The 20,900-nt window shown below is 35.3% G+C and overlaps 1 protein-coding gene across 1 annotated transcript; it reads left to right on the forward strand.

Moving 5' to 3' along the window:
• Nucleotides 1-3,747: 3,747 nt before the first annotated feature.
• LOC149138685 (hydroxycinnamoyltransferase-like) lies at nt 3,748-5,514 on the forward strand. The gene is made up of 3 exons (XM_089450460.1): nt 3,748-4,005; nt 4,075-4,178; nt 4,518-5,514. Exons 1-3 carry the CDS (start codon nt 3,748-3,750, stop codon nt 5,425-5,427), a joined length of 1,272 nt encoding a protein of 423 aa, XP_089306586.1. The 3' UTR covers nt 5,428-5,514.
• The last annotated feature ends 15,386 nt before the right edge of the window (nt 5,515-20,900 follow it).

Consider the following 20,900-nt stretch of genomic DNA (forward strand, 5'->3'; position numbering starts at 1 on the left):
AACGCGAACCGTCGCGCTGACACAAAGGATAGAAAAGTTGCAGGATGCCAAGTAGCTGAAGGAGTAGGTGGATGCAGCATTGCACAAGGAAGTAGTTCTGAAGGCAAGACCAAAGCCCTGGCTGGATGAGGCTTACATGGTCACAGGATCTATTGAAGGCAAGCTTGCAACTCTACAAGTGATGCAAAAAAAGCTTCAAGCCGACAACTCAGGAGCAGTGACTACGCAGATGGTTGAATACATGAAGCAGGTGGCTGCACAGTGCACAACTGAGGTTGTGGTCATTCGAGTCAAATTGGAAGGGCTTCACGTAAATATCTCCACACCTACCGAGTGACTTGAGGGAAAGTCACGATGTTTGTGTTGGGGGCCTGTTGGGAACAAGATCCCCCAAGGACAGTTTTGGGGCTAAAAGCCCATGTTTTGAGTCAAATTTTGTAATAAAATAGTAAATTCTTTGCATTTTGTGGTTGCAGAGTGTGAAGGTGTTATGAGTCATAAAGGGTTGTCCACCCTTAGTTTTGTAGAGAAATGTCGGCTGTAAAAGATCTACACATGGTTTGCGGACCATGGGATTGTAGAAAAAGAACTAAGTAAGATCTAAGGAGTACAAGGAAGTCTAAGAGAGTCATAGCTCTGAAGTAAGAAGTCTAAGTTTGGGGTCGTCGTGTAGGTAGAGGCTCTGCAACTGAGTGCGCGAACCCCTGTAGTTGTGTGCGTAGGGTGGATAGATTTAGTAATCACTTGGAAGATATCAATAAAGAGAAGTATTCTGCAAATTCTATGTCTTTGTTCCATCTTGACATGTTATGTATGAATTTCATTTGTAATGCTTATATGATGTGCAAATGTATGTAATTTCGTTGGTTAAGAGAATGCAAGTAAGAACATTTGTTTACACAGTGCTAACTATAGTGGTTTAATAAGATAAGTAATATTCTTAAGATAACTTGACAATCTATGCAATATGCTGCCTTAGCAGCGCGAAAGTATCTGGATCGAAGGTTAGGGCTGCATGAAGGCTAGTCGTACCCTTTTGCGGAGGTATCGAAGGGGGGAATAAGGGGTTAGGAAGATAGAGACCTAGAACTTAGTGACCTTCATGGAAGCAGGAATAGAAGGAATAAACCGACATCACGATCATCTCAGGGTGCAGAAACTTGGTTCCAGCATCCCCCCATATTGCTTCGAGTGAGACTTTGGTCCACGCTCTGCGGGCTAATGCCGAAAGGGCTAGTAGTGTAGGGATTTGTTTGGCTAACTAACGTTGAACCTGTGTCAAGCCCCCTGAAGCCAACATTCTCGCCTAGTGCAGGCTTGAGTGGGCTTAGGTACTCTGCAACACAGCCTTGAATGGGGCTACTTGCTCTGTAGAGCACTTAGCCATGACCAGGGGTGTGCTGGTGACCCAAGGAAGCACTTCAGCAGGTTTGAAGTGAGGAAACTCTCATGGACGAAACCACTCAATGAGGTGGCATGTCTAGGGCATGTAGCAACCAAATTAGGGTTTGATAGACCTTGTTTACACTAATCTGATCATCGAGAGTTTTGTGCCCAAATAAACCTGTAACAGGTACTAATTATATCTTTAAGAAAATAAGAATGAAGACATATCTAATTTCCCTTGGTGAAGATGTCTAGGCCACAGTCGAGAATTCTACAAAGAGCCACATGTAATAGGTAACAAATAAGACAAGCTTGGTTGCACATTCAATGAAAAATCCATGAATGGCATCCTTAGTGGGCTATCTAAACTAGAATTTATAAAATTAATGGATTATAAGACTACTAAATAAATGTGGGATAAACTTAAAAACATTCATGAAGAAAATGATAAAGTAAAATTAGCTAAATTACAAGTTTTTAGAATGCAAGTTAAGTCCTTAATAATGAATGATGATGAAGACATAACTAAGTTTTTTCTTACAGTGGATGAAATTTTTAATCTTATGAAGAGATTAGGTGAAAATATTAAGGAGTCTACAATAGTCCAAAAAGTGTTGATACCACTACCAGCTAAGTTTAATCCCAAGGTATCACAATCAATGAAATTTCTAACATTGCAAAACTAACAATGGATCATGTTCTTGGCTCCCTAAAAACATATGAAATGAGGATTACAAAAGGAAAATCAACCACACATGATGCATCATTCAAGGTAGACAAGAAATATATAGAAGATTAGGAATATTCATGCTCATACTCAGATGAAGAAGACACAAAATTTGTAAGAAGATTGAAGAGAAGGATATGTAACTACAAAGTAAAACTTCCTTTTAAGTTCTTTAATTGTGGAAGAGTAGGGATTATGCCTCAAAATGTCCATATAAGAAGGAAGCAAAAAAAATTAAAGAGAATGAAAAGAACAAATTTAATAGAGAGAAGAAAGAGAAAAGATTTTGAAATAAAAGATTTTATATACAAGGAGATAACAACTCCTTTGAAGACACAAGTGAATATTTTGATGAAGAGGGAATTAGTGAATTTATGCTTATGGCCGTAGAAAAACAGTTGGAAGAGAATAATGATTTTGAAGAAGAATAAGAAGGTGAAGTATATGTTGAGGGGGAGCTAATTAGTGCACTTGAAGAAACTAACAGATTCAAGCAGAAGAATAAGAAACAAAAGAAATTTTGCTAAAATATGTTAAAGAAAAGCCTATGTCTAAAGAGAATATGTAGTTAAAATTTGAATTATAAGAGGCAAAAATGGTTGAAGACATTATGCTATAACAATTAAAAGAAAAAATAAAAGAGTGTGAGAATCTAGATAAAGAAGTAGTTACCCTAAGAAGGAAGCTAGAGAAGGCACAAACTAAATTGGACATGAACCATAAACACATAAAGGGGTCTAAAATGTTGGAAATGATATTGAATTCTCAAAGATCTTTGGTTATGAAAGTTATTTTAGGCTATGAAGATGAAACCAATGAGAATAAGATAGAATATAATTTAATCTACCAATTCTTCCACCCATACTTTTTCCATCCACCCCCTCGGCTCTGCTCCACTTTCCCATACCATTCTAAAACTCATGGGAAAACAAAAAAATTAAAACAATTTCCCAATCCTCCAGAGCTATTACCTTGTAACAGAATAATTATCCTAATTATCCTTTCATTCTACTTAGTTTATTGAGAAACGAAAGTATGTTGGGCTATTTAAATAGTTTATATAATTATCCTTTCATTCTACTTAGTTTATTGAGAAACGAAAGTATGTTGAGCTATTTAAATAGTTGAAAGGACGTTTTCTCTTTGGATATATGAAGAGCTAAAGAGGTAGGACCAGCTATCTGCCAGCGTAAAATACCACGACAAGATATCATTTATGAAATATCACATCTCTTTATATATTAAAATTAACTATTTTTAAATGTTTAATTACATAATAAATTATATCTATTTTTAAATATCACTAACTATAAAATATCACATTTATTCATATATTAAAGTATAACTATTGTAAAGAGTTGAATCAGGCCCAATCTATAAGATATCTTCAATCAATAATTTCACGAACTTACTTTTCGGTATATCTTAAATTTTGGTGGGTTGTATCCTGCGGCCATGGCAGGAGTCCAAATGAAAGTAAAGGTATCGAGGATTTCCACTGTTGCACCAGCCATGCCTACTGCTAAGCATAGCATGTTCCTATCTGCCATAGACATTACTAAAATACTAACAACGTGGGAATACTTCTTTTCTATAAAATACCAGACATTACTGCTGCCAAGGATTTTGCTACCATGGTGGAGAAGCTGAAGACAAGCCTATCATTAGTTCTGGTGGATTTCTATCCATTTGCAGGTCGGTTGGACAGGAAGGGAGCAGAATCAGGTCGGCCCCAAATCGATTGCAACGATGAGGGAGTGGAGTTCGTTGAAGCAGCCATCGACATGGCATTTGAGGATGTGGAAACTGATAATTTTCAGCACAAAAACTTCTTCACGGAACTTGTCCAGATCCGCCATGGAAAGGATGACGATTCACTACTCTCAATACAGGTATGAAAAATTCACTCGCTTTCCATTTTCCTACGGATAATGTTTCAAAAGTAATGATGGCTACTGCAGGTCACTGCTTTCGAGCGAGGCGGATTTTGCATGGGAGCCAATTTTCATCACGTTATTGTAGACGGAAATTCCTTTTTCGCATTTCATGAGCAGTTGGGTAGAGTGTAGCAGAGAACTTCCAATTTCTAAGAGTCTTCACTGTTGGAGTCACGATTGTCGTTACACCAAAACTTACCAAAAACTCGTAGGTGTTAGTAAACAGACACATTGCTAGATTTAAGCACATGCCACGAAACACACGGGGAGCGTTGACCTTCTACATCACCATTAACGGGGAGCCAACAATCTGCCCCCAATGCAAGCTGAGTGTGTTTCGAACTCGAGACCTCTTGCTCTGATACCACTTGTTGGAGTCACTGCTGTCCAGAGAGGCGGATTTTGCATGGGAGCCGATTTTCATCACGTTATTGCAGACGGAAATTTTTTTCGCACTTCATGTGCAGTTGGGCAGAGTGTAGCAGAGAACTTCCAGTTTCCAAGAGTCCTTACCACATGAGAACAGTCTTTCAGCGGGACAACGGAGATCGCGCAATACCCAACCTTTATTTGAGGGCTGAAGAAGTTGTCACCGATTTTATTAAGGAAGCGCAAATTTTCAGGTTTGTTCGAGATAATTCAGTGGCAATAAAATATTCGGAAATCAATGCAAGCACTCTTGATGGCTCAGTGGAAAACACTGATAACTACACTATTATCCAGAAATCTGTCGAAGACGAAACAAATCTGGAAATTCCAACTTTTCATTTCAGCGAAAAAATAATTGAAGCTTTGAAGGAACGATCCGGCGCTTCAACTTCATTTGTAGCAGTTTCGGCGCAATTTTGGAGATGGGTAATGAAAGCTAGACAAGTTCCAGAAAACAAGCCTGTTTATTTTAGAGTGCCTATTGACTTCAGAGGGCGGGTAAAACCGCCATTGCCTCCAACGTATTTTGGGAACTGTGTATGCGCCGGTATTGCCCGGACAACGGCCAAACAGTTAGTGGAGAAGGATATCGTGTTTGCTGCGGCTCTCATCCAAGAAATCATCTCTTGCTGTGCCTCAGATGTGCACATCAATAATTTTGTAGACTACGTTGAATCTCATCTTGGCAGCGGCAACATTGACCCAACTCTTGGAAATTTATGTAGCGATTACATTGTAATTACATCGATGTCTCCCAAATTTCCTGTTTACGAGATAGACCACGGATGGGGAAGGCCAGTGAGTGTGCAGGCTGCTTTCTTGACAGAAATTGGACGGATGATGTTGTTCCCCGGAAGGGAAGGAGGAAAGAGTATCGCTGTGTCCACCAAACTCCCTCGCCATCAGATGGAATCCCTGAAACAGATGCTCATGGTTATCCCCGATTGATGATGTTTCTTTTCTTATTTCGTGTGTAGCCCTTCTTTCTTGCTGCACATGGGAGTTGTTGAATTTGATTCACTAATGGAGATTAAACTTCTATTAAAAGTAGTTGCATATAATGAGGAATCTTGTAGTTCTATAATATAGAATATAATGAGGAATCTTCTTGTTTTCTAATAGATGTCTTTGGAATACCATTTTGATTATTGTCTAAAATATTTATTTGATTTATAATTGGATTTATGTTAATAAAATATATAAATTTTCAGAAAATTAATTGAATTAAAAATAAGACTAGGGAATGGCTAAAGATAATATCACTCGGATCCATGTTAATAAAATATATAAATTATCAGAAAATTAACTGAATTAAATATTAGATTAAGGAATGGCTAAAGATAATAATACATTTTGTCTTAACTTCAAAATACCATCACTACTACATATAGGGGGTTTAAGATAATATTTGAAACATTTTTTTGGGTAAATTATCTTAACTTGACACAACAAAAATTTGTGTATTGTCTTAAATATTGTCTTTAACCGAGTGTCTCAAATTATTGTTTTGAAAAATTGTCTTTATAAAGACAATGCATAACACAAGCATTATTGTCTCTTAGGAGACAATGCCATTTTCGTCTCTTAGAGACAATAGTTGGGATTAAAGACATATTGTCTTTATAGAAACAATGTCTTTAATCCTAGCTATTGTCTCCCTAAAGACAATAAAATATATATTTAAAAACAATACAACATCACTTTTGTCTCTTTCGAGAATATAAAACAATGAACACAGAAAAATGTCTCATCATTGAAATAAATCAATATAAAAAGTATTTAATTAAAAAAAAGCTACAATATCATTAATTAATTCATGTTAAGACATAACGAACCTCCTTCTTACAAGGAAAGTGCTCTTCCATTGAGCTAACACCCTTTAAAGAGTTATGCAAGTACTTATGGAACCTAATTTGCACCTAACTTCAAACCCATTGAAGGTTCTTAGCACAGGGAGCAAGAAATACAATTATTCCATGACCCAAAGTATATGTTTGCTTCAATTAATTTCACAAGAGTACATACTAACTGCTATAATGAACACAACAACCTTGAATGAGTAACGGATTTTGCACCCAACACTAAGACCACAAGTATCTCTGATGGTTCCAGAATGACTTTGGCAACATTATTGTACCTTGTTCAATGAATGTTTTAAAAAATCCCTTGTTTGATATTATTATTTGTAATGTATGTAAATCCCAAGTATTGATTCATCATATAATTAAGTGATTTTCATAAAGAAGTATCAGTTTCCTCACTAAATCAGCTGCCATATATTTGATAACAAAGATAAAAGAGAATTTGCATCAAATTAGGTGGATAACCTATTCATTTTTCACACGACAACACCTATTTGGTTGAAGAAATAACATGTGCCAGACTGCCATCTATTATCGTTGTCAATCTAATCCACCCCATCCCTCACACATAAATAGTTGAAGCAAAACACCTAATAAGCACACACATGATACCCATTATTGCCATGTTTAAATTTCACATAGTGTACAATTCACCTCAAAATTTCAAAACACAAAATACAGAGGATTTTCCATTCTATCTTGTTGGAAATTTAATCCAACAAGCCAGAATATGCATAAATTCTCTACTAAATAGGAGGTGCAAACCCACCTAGAGTGCATAGTTTCCTAACGACTATTGAAACAAATATGGAAAAGAAGAAAGATGAAAACAATACTCACTTCTCGCAAGAAAAACTACATTCAAGGTTTGATATTTAATAAAGAAACATACAATATTCTTCATGTACACATATATCCGCCATTAACAATTTTAAGCATATACATTGTTGTCATGCAACGAAGGAAAGATGACTCCATTCTAGACCAGATCAAGCCTTTGTATTTGAGGGATGAGGGTTGACAAAAGATGCTCATTATTGTCTTGCAAGATGATATGTATCTTCTTTCGACAATGTTTCACATCTTAAAGAAACAATATTCAAGTTCATGTTTGGGTACTACACAATTTCCTATTGGATGTCATATATAGGTTGATAAACTTCAATTAGGCAACCACTCGAGCAACATAAATGTTACAGATATTCTAACTGGCCACTCTGCAAAACCACGCACAAAGCATCGGCTCATAACACTAAGAACTCTCATTTTATCTAACTACCAAGCTCTGACTTTTCTAGTAGACTATGTTCCAGAAACAAAATTGTCAAATTTTAGGTTTGGATGTAAGAGACTAACTTTATTTTCCACTCCCAACAATATGGAAGAATGGACAATTGGATACAATTTTGATTGTGAGCTCCATCTAAGACTTCTTCAAGCCTTCGTAATATACAAACAATGTTGTGTGAAATAACCTTGCCAAATCTCATAAATAAATGTCCATTAGAAGTGGTGCTTGTGTTCTTGAGAACTTCTTTGTGATTGCCTTCCACGTACTCATCCAAATATATCCTGTAGTTGTTGCTGGGGGATAGTTGGTTTAATTAGATACCTGAAGCTTGTTTAGAAGCAGGTACTAATGAATGCAAAACTATGGTAACCTGATGCATGGTGGGATGGTAAAATGGTTGTCTCTTTGTGCAAAGAAATGCAAGATGGAAGACCTTTCTTACAATCCCAAAACCTGTGCAAGTTGCTGCTACTTCTTCGTCTATAGTTTCCCTTACTATATCATTATCTACTTTGATAAAATCTGTATTCAAATGCCCATGTTAAATAAACCAAGGTTATCTCTTTAGTTTATTCGTCCATGCAATATCCCAAAACAAACTAGCTTCATAATTAACAAAAGGACAATCCCAACTGAAGAAAATTAAGAGGCATTATCATCTTACCAACTGAAGAAAATGAGAGTCATTATCCACATCTTTCCTTCCTATTATTAGCTCTAAAAGAACAATTTCATAGTTGTACACATCATACTTCTCATTAAGCCTAGATGTCCTTACATATTCAGGGTCAATATAACCAATGGTACCCATAACATAGGTAGAGGTGTGGATTTTTGCAAAAGGGATACATTTGGCAATGCCAAAGTCAGAAAACACGCTTCAAATTGTTATCTAAGACAATGGTGGAAGTTGTTATATCTTTGTAAATAATACATGGGTTACAATCATGATGGAGATATGTTAGGCCTCGTGCAGCTCCCAAAGAAATCCTTAGATGCGTGTTCCAGTCTATCTTTATCATCTTTGAAGATCCTAAATACAAAATGCATTGCTTGGATTATCCAAGTAGGCCATTAGAAATCATTCACTCTATATGAAAGGATGGTTAGAATCTTCTGCTAAATGCCATATGACCATTATACGTGTAAATTTCTAGATGGGCTTTACCATCCATTTCACTGAGCATGTAAGATGTCCCATAGACATCCATTCACCATGTAGTCATAGAACAACAAATTTCCATGTGGAGAAAGATAATAACCATGCAAACCCATAATATTATGATGCTTGATTCTTCCAACAATCTCAATCTTAGTTTCAAATTGGTGCAAACCTTGTGGATAATGTGTGTATATTCTTTTAACAACAACTAGCTTCCAATTCTCAAGAACACGTTTATAAATTGTGCTTGTAGCATAATAACCAATTACATATTTCTCATTCAAATTTTCCATGTTTTTAATTATGTCATCATACATGTGGAGGGCCATGTCCATGTGAAATATTACTAGCCTCGGAGAACCTAGTCAAGATATGAAAGAATTTTTTAAACAAGGGACACATATTGATGTTGATATAATTATTAAGTCCCATAGAAATAATACGTTGACCCATTTTGTTTTTTGACCCTCTGGTAGAAGGTTTAGGATGATTTGAAGAATAGGGAATTATAAAGATCATACATACTGATAAAATTGAGCCCAACCTAAATGCAAACAATAGCCAGTGTTGAGACTTAAGCTGTCCATTTTCAAAATCAACTTAATAAGCTTATAAATATAATTTCACTAAAACTTTTATCACAAAACATAACTAATCTATGGAATCTAAAATTTATTTAATGTTTCACCTTTTGATTGTTTGGAGTTTATCTCACAAAGTGATCCAATCCAATTGCCATAGAGACCTGGATTTCCTAGAAAGTTGATGCAATAATCAATATTGTCAGATGAAATGCACAAATCAACTAATATCTAGAAATAATACCAAATTTAACCCAAAAGTAAATGTTTACATTATATCTACACCTTTCTAGGGTAAATCTTGTAAAGTTATTTATGATAGGAATATTACCAGACACATTGTTGTAGGAGAAATTTCTATGAAACAATTGAAATCATTTCTAGTATAAATTAGTACATGAACTAGAAATATGAATATTATTTCCTTTTTAATTTCATAACAAAATGAACTTAGAATAGGGGATGGGATTCACATGAATTCTTACAGTGTTGTAAGGCTAAAAAAATTGTTCAACTAATATGACACCTCCCCTAATAAAATGTTGTTATTCAATATCCTGTATATGATATAACTCCAGAGTTATTTTCTGAATAACTATGAATGTATTAAATGAGTCATATTTTATAATCCATTTCAAGGAACTTATAGTCAGACTAAATTATGTAGCTACTCAAGTTCTTGAGGAATGAGACCTGATAATTGGTTAGCAGAAAGGTCTCTGAACTGAAGAGATATCACACTATGTTATTGTTTTGTTAAAGTGGCAATGGGTACATTAATTAGTGATGTGGAAGAAAACATTACTATGGCACACATTTCCAGACTACACAAATCAAGTACATATACTTACTACACAAATCAAGTATAAAGGACTTACATATCCTCGATGCCTCTCACGTTTCTAGATTATGTTGGGAGAAAACCAATGATTTTATTTCCGCTCAAATTCCTTGAATTCACAATCCAAAAGAGATCACAAGGATTAATATAAAATATACCCATAGAAACTTGGTTTTTTTATAAAAAGAAAAATAAAATATAACCATATATTCCTGTGGTATTCCATATATTGGAGAAACGAGTTTGTCAATTAACTAGATGATCCATGAGCATGTTGCTGACATTAGGCACAATTTGTCCCACTCATCGACTCTAGCTGAACATGCGGAGAAATACAAACACCATGTATTCATTGAGGACTCTAGAGTCATTACGAGGGTTGATAATTTCCACCATAGGAAGCTTAGGGAGGCTATTGAGATTAAGAGGCATGCTAGAAATCTAAACAAGGATGATGGTTGGAAATTGAGTAAGAGTTGGGTTTTGTCCCTCTCTTCGTGATTCCACACCCCCTGTCTCCCCCCTCCCGCCTTTTTTTTAATCCACCATATTCTAGTTTATTTGTTTATCATTATTAGAATAAGTTCACTCCTATCCTTTTCTTTATAAATATATCATATATAATATTTTGTAGCCTGTATTATCGCTCTTTTTTAAGGATAATTGAAATAAATATTTAGGCCCCTTTATTAATTTATAATAGTTTGACAATATTTATTTAACATAATTATAATAATTAGCTATTAATTACTTTTAATATATAATATTTTTAATCTTATTCTTAACCACTCTTAACCTTATCCTTTATAAATATATAATATTTTGGAACTAACCCTTAACGCTATTATTTAATATTTTAATTAATTGGGTTACATAAACCCCTAACAACTATTTTTAATAGTTATAGCTCATTCTTAACCCCTAATTAATTTATGACCTATTCTTTACAACTTCTTTATACATAAATATTACTTTGTAACTAATTTTTATCCCATATAGTATTATTATTCATTATCAATATATATAATTATGCTTCCTAACAACTATTTTTTTAACTAAAATTTTAATATTTTAATAAATATTTCCTTAGTGCCATTTTAGAATTTTTCTTGATTAACTAATCACCAACGGCTAACTCTTGGTAATGATGCATCCATGCTATTTATTCTTGAAGATTAACTGATTTTCTCACCTTGTCCTAAGGATGACCCACATTAGTTGGTTTGAAACGTCGACCTAATGATGTGATTAATCCAAAAGACATTTATCTACAATATGGATCACAAAGGTCTTAGATCTAACATAATATTAGTTTTTATATAAAAAAATTAGAATATATTAATAATTATATTTAACACTTATTTTTTGTCGATCAAACTACTTTCATTGGATTTTCAAAATGGCATAACATACAAAATTTGTCTCAATAATCCCCACACTCTCATTCTGATTAGACTTTTTGAGGTTGGGGACTGCAGGATACCAAAAAGGACACTTAGCATACATTATTTTTTTGAGGCACAGAAGCCATGTCATACTAGTAATAACTAAAAAAGAGACTAGAACTGACATCATCAAATCAAGGAGAGGGGTGGGGGGGGAGTATAGGGTGAGAAACAAAGTAACAAACACAATCATGAATGTGGAAATCAATATGTTCCACTCTCGCTTCCAAGCTGTGAAGGTGATCATTAGTGTGATGGTGACTGTGTTGGAGACTGTCCAGTTGAGCCAGTATTTCATTTTGACTATACTGAATATCGGTAAGGTAAGCCACTATCTCATCTATGTCATCATACCTGTGGTCCCTCGAGATGTCCGAATCAATTTGGATGTGCCGCAACTACTCAACAAGGGAGTGCAAAGAAGTCAGGGCCTTAATGTGGCCTGGAGAGAAAGCTGGAGAAATGGCTTTTGCACCCTCTGTCTCCTGGCTTGCCATATTGCTGGATGATGAAATGTGTTCAAACTTAGGATGAGTCCAAATGAAAGTAAATGTATCGAGGATTTCCACTATTGCACCAGTCATGCCTACTGCTAAGCATACCATGTTCCTATCAGGCATAGAAATTAGTAACATACCCTCTAACAACGTGGAAATATTTCTTTTCTATAAAATACCAGACATTACTGTTGGCAAGGATTTTCCTACCATGGTGGAGAAGCTGAAGACAAGCCTATCGTGAGTTCTGGTGGATTTCTATCCATTTGCAACTTGGTTGGACATGAAGGGAGGAGAATTAGGTCGGCCCCAAATTGATTGCAACAATGAGGGAGTGGAGTTCGTTGAAGAAACCGTCAACATGGCATTTGAGGATGTGGAAATAGATAATTTTCAGCACAAAAACTTCTTCACGGAACTTGTCTAGATTTGCCATGGAAAGGATGTCGATTCACTTCTCTCAATACAGGTATGAAAAATTCACTCGCTTTCCATTTTCCTAGGGATAATGTTTCAAAAGCAATGATGGCTACTGCAGGTCACTGCTTTCGAGCGAGGCGGATTTTGCATGGGAGCCAATTTTCATCACGTTATTGTAGACGGAAATTCCTTTTCGCATTTCATGAGCAGTTGGGTAGAGTGTAGCAGAGAACTTCCAATTTCCAAGAGTCCTCACTGTTGGAGTCATGATTGCCGTTACACCAAAACTCGTAGGTGTTAGTAAACAGACACATTGCTAGATTTAAGCACATGCCACGAAACACACGGGGAGCGTTGACCTTCTACATCACCATTAACGGGGAGCCAACAATCTGCCCCCCAATGCAAGCTGAGTTTGTTTCGAACTCGAGACCTCTTGCTCTGATACCACTTGTTGGAGTCACGATTGCCGTTACACCAAAACCTGCAGGTGTTAATAAATAGACACATCGCTAGATTTAAGCACATGCCACGAAACACATGGGGAGCGTTGACCTTCTACACCGCCATTAATGGGGAGCCAACACTCACCACATGAGAACAGTTTTTCAGCGAGACAATGGAGATCGCGCAATACCCAACCTTTATTTAAGGGCTGAAGAAGTTGTCACTGATTTTATTAGGGAAGCACAAATTTTCAGGTTTGTTCGAGATAATTCAGTGCCAATAAAATATTCAGAAATCAATGCAAACACAGGTGATGGCTCAGTGGAAAACACTAACAATAGTATTATCCAGAAATCTGTCATAGAATTAGAAACAAATATGGAAATCTCAACTTTTCATTTTAGCGAAAAATTAATTCAAGCTTTGAAGGAACGATTTAGCGCTTCAACTTCATTTGTAGTTGTATCCACGTAGTTTTGGAGATGCGTAATGAAAGCTACAGAAGTTCCAGAAAACAAGCCTATTTATTTTAGAGTGCCTATTGACTTCAAAGGGTAGGTAAAACCGCCATTACCCCCAACGTATTTTAGGAACTGTGTATGCAGCGGTATTGCCTGGAAAATAGCCAAATAGTTATTGGTGGAGGATATCATGTTTGTTACAGCTCTCATGCCAAAAATCATCTCTTTCTGTGCCTCAGATGTGCACATCAATAATTTTGTAGACTTTGTTGAATCTCATCTTGGCAGCGGCAACATTGACCTAACTCTTGGAAATTTATGTAGCGATTACATGGAAAGATCTAACTAGCCTACCATAGGGCATTAAATGCCCGTTTGGAGGCCCCCTTTACCATATATGCCCATGCCTTTCCATCCTACATCCATCATTTCTTCAGGAGCTCGAGGACCCATCACATCAAACGTTTTTCAGGAGCGGGTGACCCACCACCTTCGAGGTGGCACCCGTTATCCTGGCACATTTTCAAACGAACGCTCGCACCAAACACTCGTTTGATCCATTTGCGCTCCCATTGCAGGTCCTCTGTGACCCTCTTAAGCATACACTGCTCTCACTCACGTTGTTGGCTCACCTCACAGTTCCTCTCACAGTGCTGAATCGCAGCAGGCTGTGCGCCCCTAGGCGTAAGGTAGATTATACTCTGTGCTTAAATTAAATTCGTCTGAATTTATGAATTTATGCATCGAACAAAAGAACCCGCTGGCTTATGAGACTTGAACTGTTGAACCCTTCAAAACAAAACTATGACAATGTGCATTAACAAAATGCATACCATGATCAGATTTTAGATTTTAGATTTTCCAACCACAAAACCCAACTCCCATAACAAACAAAATCTGTATTTGATATTCTATCCACATATTCAAGGTAATTTATACTTTGTGCTTAATTCTTAATACTTTATATAGGTCGTGTAATATAGGTTGTGTAATCTATCACCTTCATGCTTAATACTTTATATAATTCCCTTTATATTTCATCTCAGCCATATAAATTTTGCATTCCCCAATTTATGAATATCTTGTCAAATATCACCATAAAAGGTCAGAATGAAGAATAGCTTGTCAAATATCACCATAGTAGTCACTCTCATTGAGGCTATGTAACTGACTTGCCTATCTTTCGGAATACACATGCATCCTAGTGGTTCACTCTCTATTGCCAGTTTAAAATTTCTGTTGTTGTGGACTCAATTTCTGATGTGTGCATGAAATGAATTCAAGACATTTATTTTGTTTCTACCACCCACCAACACCTAAACAAATCCCATCATCTCTACTAACACAACATATAATAAAAGATGCATCATTATAGTAATATTTTAGTCTAGAAAACCTTGTCATGTCTACCTAGAAGTATATTTTAAAATGGCATTTTTGGAACAATAATTTCTGAACACAAGCTAGGGATACCTTTCAGTATAGCCACAACTGGAGATGGTGCATGAGCCAATAGTTTTTCCCTCTGGTATGGAAATCCAGGAACTGTGGGATAAATGGCAATCAGTCAAAACCACTGTGAAATCAAACATTATAACATCATCTTATAGCAACACTAACTTTTCATACTAATATTGTGGAGTTAGAACAACTTGACACCTTCATAAGCAATACACTTCAAAAGGTAGCAGATATGGGTTTGGGAACAAAAACATTTCCCATTTTCATAGGACTTTAGCGAATGTAGCCAACTACTCCTTGGGTTCAAATAGTTATGTTGGTAAAACTCAAAATTAGTAAAGTGCTTGTGTAACATCTACTAAGTAGCTTCTGTCAAGGATCAACAAAAGTAACTCCGTAGTCTATACAAAGAAGACAATACCACCATAGTGAAACTCTTCACAAGCCATCCACTCAACGTCCAGAAACATTAGGTGGAAGGGATGCTATGACATCACCCAAGGAATCCCAGCACAGAATCTGCTTCCAGATTGGGAAAGCTTTAGTCCTTTGCTGTGACATATGAACTACATTTAGGGATCACAACGCAAAATATAGTCAAACTCCACGTATCCTTCTCTATTAAAATTTAGGACTAATAGCTATGACTTATGTGACTTTCATAGACAAAGTCACAAAATGCATATTGTAAGATGAAGATTTCTTACTTGACACCGAGAGATTAAAAATGCATAGCAAGAAAACAACCACAAATAGACGGTCCCCAAAAAGAGGGATAAGATGCAGAATCGTAAAGTAATCATGGTAGAAGGTGCTTGAAGAAAGAGAACAGAAGTGAGAACATAAATGGGATACCAAAACCAGTTTAAGGATCATGAACACCATTATTTTGGAAATAGACACTGTCTATTTCCATTCACACTAGTTTGAAAGAATCTCTAGAACCCAATAAGGTGCCTATTGTACCAAGATCTTGTGTCATTGATCCAAATGATCGTAATATCTTACCATAAACCCTGCAAGAGAAGAATGTGGAAAAAATTGAGATGGACAAAGAAGTGGAAACCCGGGTAAGGGAAAATAGAAAAGGGAGACATGTTTTGGCATGAGGAACATGGAATGCATTCGATGCACATTCTCCTCTTGGAAAAATCAAATATTCCAACAGAGAATGAAGTACTAGGAGATTTCATTGACCTTTAATTTTTAAGTTCCACTGGTTACTTCAAGACATAATCATCTACCCACAGGATAGTGACCTAGTAGTGAGTTGTGAATGGTACTTGGCAAATGACCCGGGTTGAAACCTTGGAAGGTATATATTAACTCGAAGAGTTTCCATGAAATTGTTCACAAAAACAGTTGTGCTAGTCAGTAAGGAGGGAGAATATGGCCATTGGCCTTTTTTACATATTAGCCCAATAAGTGCTATTATAATTTGATAAAAAATTTAAAATATTACAAATTGATAGTCTATAATAAAATTAGTATAAACTCTAATGCCTAACTCTTCTCCTCTCCACTCTTTTTTTATTGAAAAGTGGAATGCCCAACTCTTCTCCTCTTCACTCCAATCTTATGAAAGCTTAGTTATTGCAGACTCCAATAACCATATTAGATTAGTGAAAAGTGGAATGCCTAATTCTACTCCTCTCCACTCTACTCTTATGAAAGGTTAGCTGATGTAGATGCCTAATGGCTTTCACCAACCATGTCTTAACCTGGTGTGCTAGCTTATTTATTTATTTATAATGTACTAAATTTCTCTTCATCATTAATGACATCCGCCATTCCAAAAGTGGGAATGCTCATATAAGTTATATGTTGTTTATACAGATAATCTGAAACTTGTTATGGGATTGGCATGAAATACAAACTAGCCCAATAGTTCTAATTGATAGCCTAACTGCACCATGGGAAGAAGAAATAATCTGTTAAGATAATCAATAATTGGGCCTTGTAATGAGAAGGGTTATTTTACTGTTCTAGTATGAGAATATCTAACATTAATTTCATAGAATCATAAGCTTCAAACTTCATAAAAGCATGTAAATTTTTTTTCATACCCATAGTAATATTTTCTATATTTTTTTAAAAGAAAAACATGGTTGATAAAAAATAACAACCTAGAGATATATGCAACAATAGTCACATATATCATAAAATCATGCAAGATGTCTAGACATTCATAGTTCAGTCTACTACATAGTATGGTAGAATAGTGTAGGCTGCTATTTTATGCCTGTTCTGAAGAGCAGTTTTCTCTTCCTCTTCTTTGATCACTGAACAATGAATACACTTGAGAAATCACAAAAGATGAAGTATGGCCTGCAAATCTGAAGGAGTATAACCAGTACATGGAAAAGAATGCTACAACAATAGACAGTTTGTTGTGCTTGCTAGTCACTGTAGCGATCTGCTCTTCTTCTTGAATGCATTCTTCCTTTCTATTGTTCTCTCGCTGCTTCTCTCATGTCTTGTCCTTTTCTTGCTTTGAGAGAAGATAACTATTCTCCTCAATCTTAGCTGCCATCTATCTCAATCTTGAGATGTATGGCTAAGTTTAAGTCCTAATATAAGTCACTAATCTTCTGGAACTTATAGAACATTTCATTTAGATTCCTAACATTACTTGACTTCAAAGCATAAGACTTTCACATTTATTTTTTACTTTTCAAGTGAAATTACAATATAGGATTAGTGAACCAAAGCAATTTCTCAAACTACTTGAAGCCTATGCAAGAGTTTCTTGTTTCATGGATTTGGATAAAGAGAAATGAGGTGGGGAATCTTTGCAGACGACTTGGAGCTAAGAGATTGAGGGTTCTATTGAAAATTGAGATACATAGATAAAGGTTTCAGTAATAGGGTTGGGTCTTTAGAATATAAACCAATGTCATGATCCATATTTATCAAGGAGTTGTTGGATTTTGTTTACAACAGATTTTGCATGTTGTTATGTTTCTTTCAGCAATGTATTGATTATACCAAGATGAACCATTTGAAAGTCTATAATACTATTTTGTGCATGGGTAGGAAAATATGAAGAGGAGATAGGGAATTATACTCTAAATGTGGTCATATATGGTGGGGTCTTTAGTGTAAATTGTACACACTACAGAAAATTACATTTCAAGTGGTGTTCAATATTTATAACATGAACTGTTGGTCATATGTTTAGTTAATATTCATGTTCCCTCATTTGTATAGGGATTTGAAGAATGAAGAAGTGGGACTTGATCAATGAGTTGGAGGTTGAGGACCCAGAAGGAATGACAAAGTTTTAAGTGGAAGATTTGACATGGACGGAAGTAGCAGAAGACCAAGTCGCGATTATTCCATATTGTCGACTTGAGGATTTCATAAGTGGAGAGAACTTGAGGGAAAGTACACCTACTCAATTTGTTGCTAAAACTCTACGAATTAAAGATGTGAAGGATATCAAGAAGACAAATGCTTCAACATATCTAGAATATGTTGTGTGAGTCTCTGTCTCTCTGTCTCTCTCTCTCTCTCTCTCTCTCTCTATATATATATATCTATATCTATATCTATATCTATATCTATATCTATATCTATATCTATCTATATATATATATATATATATATATATATATATATATATATAATTTTGATTTTAAGTTCACTATTTCAAACATGCATAAATATTTTAATTAATTTTTGGTAAATTCTTGATCCCCAGATATTGGTGTGCCAATGGTCCAAATCATGTGCAAGACAACAATGTAGTTGAACTTGGATCTACAACTAAAAAACATATTCCACATCACAACATTAAAGTTGGCTGTCAGTGTCACTTTATTATGCGACGACTTGCTCTTAGACCAAATGATGTTGTTCTAATATATACATCATGCAGACATATTGATGAGAAAAATGTGGTTTGTCATGGAAATGAGGCAAATGACATGCCCAAGAAATTCAATTATGCGCCGCATTTAACATAGAATATACGAACCATTGTTGAAGATTTGATTCGTGATGGTTTTAATGCTACGATGATTTGGGACAAGTTTATCTTTGATGTAAGTTATGGATCTGGTGAGTTCTTCACAGGGGCACCTCGAGATTCTTTTATGACAAGAAAGGATGTGTCAAACATGTACAATCATATCAAAAGGCTAGAGTATGTGAGGCATGAAAGTGATCCAATGAGTGTGGATTGTTGGGTTAGTGAGTGCCCAAAGAGCTTTTTCTTCTACCAATAACAAGATGTTGTTAAAAACATCCCTTTCATTATAAATATACAAACTAAGTGGATGCTTTCAATGATGGTGAAACACTCACAAAAAAACATGTTATCATGGACTCCACATTCAACACTAATAAATATGGTGTAAACATATTTACCAAAACTTCATTTATTCAACTTCATTTCAATGTCGTCCTCTTATATGCTTATAATATTGTTTTCTTATTGTAATGCAGTATCAACTATACACCATAAAGGATTTTGATGATCATCACAATGGGATTCCAGTGGCATGGGTAATATCATCATGGAATGGTACTCCTCATATTTGTAAATGGATGTCATAATTATTTGCAAATGGGAAAAAGGAAAACCTAGATTGCCATGTCCGAGCTGTCATCACAGATGATGCGGCAGCGGAAATTGAGGCATTAAGGTGAACCAGTTTTTTCTTTTAAGAAGGATAAAAAGCAATAATGTTCAAGGATATTCTCTTTTAATGTTATATTATTTTAGGACTTGCACAAACTCTATACTATTATTGTGTGTATGGCATGTTTGTAGCGTGGTTGAAAAATGTTGGAACTAAAGTCAGGGGAAAGGAAAATAAAGTTTGTATCTTCCGTGCTTTAGGAGAAATCATGCATTCGTTTAAAGATGGTGTAAAGATGATGAATCTGTATAACATGAAATTCAAAGTTTCTTTGATAAATTCAAAGAAGAAACTGTGTTTTTGGATTATTTTGCAACCAACTGGTTAGGCAACAGCAGATTATGTAAGTTTCTTAAAGTTGCATTTTATCAGTTTATTTTGTAATGGACCATTTTCTATTGTTTCTTCGCACCTAATATATGTATGTTTTTATTTATTTATTTATTTATTTATTTTTTATTTTTTATTTTTTATTTTTTATTTTTTATTTTTTTTTATATTTAATTTAATTTTATTTAATTTTATTATTATTTATTTATTTATTTATTTTTTCCAGATATGTGGGCAAAAGCATATAGCGACTTCGCACATTCCAACCAGGATACTAATAATGCTATCGAATCTTATCACCGATATCTAAAGCAAAGGTACCTTTGTGAGAAGAACAATGTGTCCCATAGAAGGGTGGATTAGTTGTTGCATATTCTATTGAAAAAGGTTGAGTTGTATTACATTCACATCCAATGTCTAAAAAAAGTTGGTTTTGTTCGAGCTTCAAAAATCGAGCAACAAATAAATTTAAGTAAGTGCAAAGCAAAGAATATCCCAGATGAAGACTGTGTGGCTGATGGAAATAATGAATCTGACTCTTTGGTTCGTAGCCAAACTGTGGAGACTCTTGATACATGGTATCATGTCATCTATAAAGGGCTGAACCTAAACTTTTGTAATTGCAAATGGGCCCTAAATGGCAATATTTGTAAGCATATTTTAAAAGTTGAAATGCTAGTGACTAGCAATGTTTCAGGGAGTAATGAATTGCCTAATGTCTCTAGGTCTATTACAGAAAGACCTATATATTTACTTGATTTAAATGAAACATTTGTAATGACCCCAGAAATTGAAATGAACCTTCCACCTTCTCCTTCCACTAATTCAACCATTGTAAGGCCGGATAGTGCCCTAACTAGCGATGAGGAAATTAAACTTGTGATTTCATCAACTCATAAGAAATTGATGGGTTTATTACAAATAACACCAACAAATTTGGAGCAGGCATATGCACTAAATCAATTGGTAGAAAGTGT

This window comes from Pinus tabuliformis, chromosome X (assembly GCF_031772625.1).
Source record: "Pinus tabuliformis cultivar Carrire ecotype Pingquan chromosome X, CPIR1, whole genome shotgun sequence".
Lineage (NCBI taxonomy): Eukaryota > Viridiplantae > Streptophyta > Pinopsida > Pinales > Pinaceae > Pinus > Pinus tabuliformis.